Raw genomic sequence first — 5,913 nt, forward strand, 5'->3', positions numbered from 1 at the left:
ATAAAAAAAGAGAAAAAAAGCATATGAGCCCTTATCTCATATATTTAGTGCATATGGACTGGCAAGAGAACAGGCATGACTGTCTTGGAGAGGATGAAATCAAGTTTCTCCTCGGAGGCTAGGATTTTGAAGCTCCATCTCACATACTCTGGGCACATGACCAGGAGGGACAGGCCCTTAGAGAAAGACACCATGCTTGGAAGATTAGGGACGGCACAGGATAGGAAAATGTATGAGATGGGTTAACACAGTAACTGAGGTAAAGGGGATAGGTGTGTCAGAGTCTGTGAAACTGGCTCAGGTTAGGGTATTATTTAGAGTAGTGGTAAATAGGGTCACTACGAGTTACAGGCACACAACAACAAACACCCAGGATGTAAAGGTCTCTAGAGGAGGGCATTATGTTTGGAGAAGTTAAAAGTTAGCAAAAGACAGAAAAGACTCACAAGTAGATGGATTGACACAATGACTAGAACAATAAACTTGATTGTGGTGTAGGCTATGAGAATGATACACAACCTGGCAGGTTTTGTCTTTCTGTACACAGGCTGCTGTGCATTGGGGCCTGCTCAATGTTGTTGTTGTTGTTGTTTGTTATATGCACCCTCTCCAAGGTGTATCAGTTTGTCCTTTTGGCCATCCATAGGATCTTCATTTGCAATAGTAGGCATAGATTAATGGTGATTCATTTTCTAAAACCCAATGTGCATGGGGGATCCTTTGAAACACACTGTGAGTGTAGGAATGTGTGAAACACAATATACATGAATGATACACAGTGTATATGAATATTTGTGGGAAGCCAAATTTCAAACTAAATATTAATGATAAATCAAATGCTTTATCAGGATGTGAGGGAGATGCAGATATAACCTGGAATTCACCCTGAAGCACCAAGGCAAATCTTAGGTGTTCACAGAAATTAAGCACTAGGGCAGACCTTAAGCATTTACACAATTCTTGTATTGTATTTGCTAACCTCTCCCTCCTGAGTCAAGCAGAAGGTTTTAAATAGAAAGAGCTTAGCTTCATTTGCATAGATTCATCTTTGTGATTTGCTCCCTGGCAATTTTCAATAAAGGCACAGGGAAGCTGAAGTTGGTGCTTCAGTTGTTTGAACTGCTTGCCTCCTGCTTTACTTCTCTGTCTTCTTATACATTCTTGGTGTCCTGTCTCTTTTCTTCTACCCTTGGTTGACAACAAATATTGTATGCAAATCAATAGAGAATAAAAATAAAGTCGGGGGGTGGGGGAAGAGACTAACATGTGCCTGATTTTAGTATGCTGTCAATCCATCTCAATGAAGATTTTTTTTTACTGACCTTCTCCTTTACCAAGCATAATGTTTATCAAGAGTTTGTGCCCCCCCAAAATATGTGAATATAATGACATAGTGTGCAAGTTGTGTAATGACCCTTCATAACCTGATACTCCAAACAGTAGTAAGAAGACTAATCCCATCTTTAAAAATGACTCAACATAATGGAGGTTTCCCTGATGTGTGACCTGCAATATCTTTTATCTTATCAGAGAGTAAAGGGGGGGGGGAACCATGCAGAGGAGATCTCAGCATTAACAAGAAAAAAGCGTTCAGTAATGTAGTGGACCACTGCCATACCACTTAAAAGACTTTTCATCCCAAAGGCAATTAACATTTGGCCCTAGGGCCATAGGAAGACGGCTTCCAACATCAAACCAATTCACAGGAGTCATCAGTCTTATCCAAAGTGCTACTGCATTTTTAAATTCAGGCACACCCAAATGCTGATGGACTATAAAACCAGAGACGTCCAGTCCATCTGGCAAGTCCAATACTCTTGTGGATAAAAATAAAGCTAAAAAAACCCCACCAAACTTTGCATACATGACCCTCATCAAGACGCAAGAAGACATCTTGCAGCTCACATGACACATCATTCTGAAGACTTAGCTAAGCACTAACGCATTCTTAAATTCAGGCATGCCCAAAAGCTGATGGCACAGCAATGGTTAGTCTATTTGCTGTACTGAAGTAACTTGGAGTTGCTGTAATGTTGAACAACTGTGCCATCGATGTGTCAAACACCATAGTGGCTACCAATCGTGGGCATGAGAGCCCTTGTATTTAAAAGTCAGTTGGGCCTGAGGGCCCACTGTTATTTTATTTTGGAGGAACATTCTTCTAAATTATGCAGAACTCTTCTGTCAATTTGCTGTACTGAGGTAATCTGGGTTTGCTGTGATGATGAACCTTGTGCCACTGGGGAGTCAAATGCCTAATGGCTGCCCATGATGGACAGTGTTGGGTGGAATTCCAGTTTGAGACAGGTTTGGAAGCAGGAGTGGCATCCACTTTCTAAACTACATGCTTTTGGAAACCCTATGAACTTAGAGAAACAACCATAGTTCTAGAAATGCTTCAGGCCTTTTGTTCATAGGGTCACTATGAGTCATGCTTGACTCACTGACAATCAGCAACAAAAATGTAGTAGATATGCTTTAGACCCAGGTCCCTACAATAAGAGATTCCCGACACCAGGATACACAGAAAAATCTTTCCTTGGAGGAGTTACTCTAAACTGTATGTCTAGTCATCTAAACTGTAAAAAAAAAAAAAATAGATTCCTGTTATGGTTGTTGTTGTTGTTAAGTGTTGTCGAGTTGTAGGTGACTCATAGCTACCCTGTGAACAAAAGTCCTCAATACTTGTGTGATTTTCATCCTTTTTCCAAGTTCATAGAGTTACCAGCTATTATGGAAGCGGATGCCACTCCTGCTTCCAAGCTTGTTCTAATTGGGAAACTCCACCAAACACTGTCCGTCATGGGTAACCATTAACACATTTGATACCACATCAGTGTCAGAGTATTTAGGTTCACAGCAACCACATGTTACTGCTGTAGGGCAAGTGGATATACCAGGGCTATACAACCTAGAAGAATGAACAAAAACAATGAAAAACAGGCCTGAGATCCTGTTATGGTATCTCTGTTATATCATCATTAGATAACGGTTTCAGTGCCTGTAAAAGGAAAAAGGACCACATGGGGATGGCCAAAACTGATGTGTAATAACTCCACAGAAGGGAATTGTCCCCACCATCAGAATCTAATTCTGATAAGGTAAGACATGTTCCCCCATGCTCCCGTACCTCTTTCTACACATGTTAACACCAATCTTACTGCTCTACTAGGTCCAAAATACATTGCAATAATTTATAGAACACACAGAACCATATTCACAATTAGATTTATTAGGGAAGTCAAATGTCTATAATTCCTGTTGCTAGCATGATATAATCAGTCAGGACAGCTGCCGAAATGTGCTCACAGACACCTCAGCTTTCATCCTTATAGCTTTAGGCCAGTGTTACAAAGCTGTTAGTCCTGCAAATTATGGCTCCTCCCTTCAGTCCTCCAGCAAGCCTGAGCAAAGATTCTTAGCTCTGGTTCCATGGGATAGCAGTCCTAAGGTCAGCTCTGTATCATGTCAGCTCTTGGGTTTTCTGCTGTGGCCACAGCTGCTGCTCCTGTGGACCTTTGTCTGAGAGGCATAGGTATCTTTAGTTCCGAAGGACATGTACTCTACATGCTCTACTTCTTTTTTTGCTAGTGTTAAGATTCCTAAAATCTGCTGCTGAATCTGCTCAATTTAGTAGTGAGACTAGCTACCTCCCTTGAGGATAGTTTAACATACCCTATTCACATATTCCCACCCACCCACATAGCAAAGCCAAAGTCAATGACTAGGAAAGCCATTTTGAATAATACACAATAAACTACAATGTCCATCATTAGGAATGAATTACTTTTGACAATGTGTTCAAAATAGTTAAGTTAAACTCAACAGTCTCATTTCTAAAGAGAATTCTGTCTGTACACCTGCCACTCTAACTTATTTGTTCATTCTCATAATCCTTCATGGCATATTCAATATTATTCACTAACACTGTGATTCAAAGGCATATCTTATTGATTGTCTGGCTTTTGCATTTATATGAGGTGACTGAAAATATTATGCATTATTTTAGGTATATCTCATTTATCAAAGGCCCCATTTTTGTTTTACTTTTTAACACTTTGGAGAAGTTATTGCAGTAGAATTATCCAATCCAATATGTTCTTTGAATGCTTGACTCATGCTTCCATGGTTGTTGTTGTTGGTAGATTTAAGTAGAATCAAATCCTTGACAAATTCAACACTTTCTCCTTTCATAATTCTTGCTATGTGCCATCAAACTGGAACCAAATCAGAGCTGATGTTCAGGGGGTTTTCAGAGACTGTACATCTTGTGGGAAGAGATTGCCCAACTTTCCCTCTTAGAGCAGCTGGTTGACTTGAACCACTAGCCTCTGGGTTGGTGGCACAGCTCCTTACCAATAGGACATTTTATCACTGCTGTTACTATTGTATACCTCAAACTGAAACTGATTCATAGATGACCCTCCAAAGGGATTTTAGAGACAGCAAATTGCATAGGAGGAGATTGCCTATCTTTCTTCTGCAGAGCAACTGGTGAATTTGAACCATGTGTCTTAGGGTTGCAGTGCAACATCTTACCACTAAGCCACTAGAGGCGGGTTGCAGCAAAACACCTTACCGTTAAGCCACCAGAGCTCTTCATTTTATCATTAATAATTGGAAATGCACCAAGACGCCATGTTATTTAGTCAGTTGAGCACAATTTATTGATGAGGCCACCAAATATCCTTGCTCTGCAGTCTTTTTCCATTCTTACCCACCTTTGAGTCAAAATCCCCAAACAGATGGCACATTTACTAAAACAGTGTTTTCCTAATAATGACTTTCCTCAGGGCTTCCTTCATGTCCTTATTCCTCAGGCTGTAGATAAAAGGGTTCATTACTTGAGGAACCACAGCGTACATCACCGAAGCTATTTCTGTCTTACTGGAAGAATGAGTCAGTGCAGAACTGATATACACACCAAAGCATGTTCCATAGAATAAGAAAACAACTGAGAGGTGAGATCCACAGGTGGAGAAAGCTTTGTATTTCCCCCTCGCTGACGGTATTTTCCAAATAGAAGAGACAATTTGAATGTAGGAGAAAATTATTCCGGAGGCACTCCCACCACCCCAAACAATCATCATAAAATATATGAGGATGTAGTTGATGAGAGTATCAGAACAGGCAAGGTTGAGAATCTGAGCATGTTCACAGAAAAAATTAGGGATTTCCAGTTTTGTGCAGAAGGAAAGACGCAGCATCATCAGACTGTGAAGCAGGGAATCCAGAATGCTAATTAATACAGAAAGTATGGAAAGAAAGCTACAGAAGCAGGGGTTCATGATGGTTGTGTACCTTAATGGGTGGCAAATGGCCACATAGCGGTCATAGGCCATTAGAACAAGGAGACAATTTTCTAAACCAGCAAAAATTGTTACAAAGCAGGCCTGAGCGAGACAGCCTAGGTAAGTGATGCTCTGATTATGTGTTTGGAGGCTCACCAGCATCTTTGGAATTGTGCTTGTGCTTAAACAGATATCATTAAAGGATAGATTGGTTAGAAAGAAATACATGGGAGTATGGAGCTGGGAGTCAGAACTGACAGCCAATATGATGAGTAAGTTTCCCAGAAGAGTGACCAAGTATATGAAAAGGAACAGGATAAAGAAGGTAGTCTGCAGGTCTGAGTTGCTTGTCAGTCCAAGAAGAAGAAATCTTGAAACTTCTGTGTGATTTCTGGCTTCCATATTGCTGGAAAATCTGATGGAAAAGTGTAGTGACAGATAACCAAGTGTGTGACTTTCAGAGGCTCAAGGAGAATATAGCTTGGGGTTCTGTTGGCACTGAAAGTTCTTGGGACCCACTCCAGAGTGACTTATATGGGCTCTAGAGTGAAGGTCAGCACTCTATGTTTTAACAAGTCTTTTAGGTAATTCCGATGTATGCTGAAGTTTGAAAACCATTTCT

The 5,913-nt window shown here is 40.5% G+C and overlaps 1 protein-coding gene across 1 annotated transcript; it reads right to left on the reverse strand.

The window, feature by feature from the left end:
• Positions 1-205: 205 nt before the first annotated feature.
• Positions 206-5,711, reverse strand: LOC102845930 (olfactory receptor 7G2-like; the record flags this gene model as incomplete). Its single annotated transcript, XM_006898747.1, has 2 exons — positions 4,773-5,711; positions 206-217 (listed from the first exon to the last, which is right to left on the reverse strand). Coding segments are annotated over exons 1-2 (933 nt in total), but the record flags the coding sequence as incomplete, so codon positions are not given.
• Positions 5,712-5,913: the final 202 nt, after the last annotated feature.

Source organism: Elephantulus edwardii, unplaced genomic scaffold (assembly GCF_000299155.1).
Source record: "Elephantulus edwardii isolate Elephantulus edwardi_28Jun2011 unplaced genomic scaffold, EleEdw1.0 scaffold00237, whole genome shotgun sequence".
Classification (NCBI taxonomy): domain Eukaryota; kingdom Metazoa; phylum Chordata; class Mammalia; order Macroscelidea; family Macroscelididae; genus Elephantulus; species Elephantulus edwardii.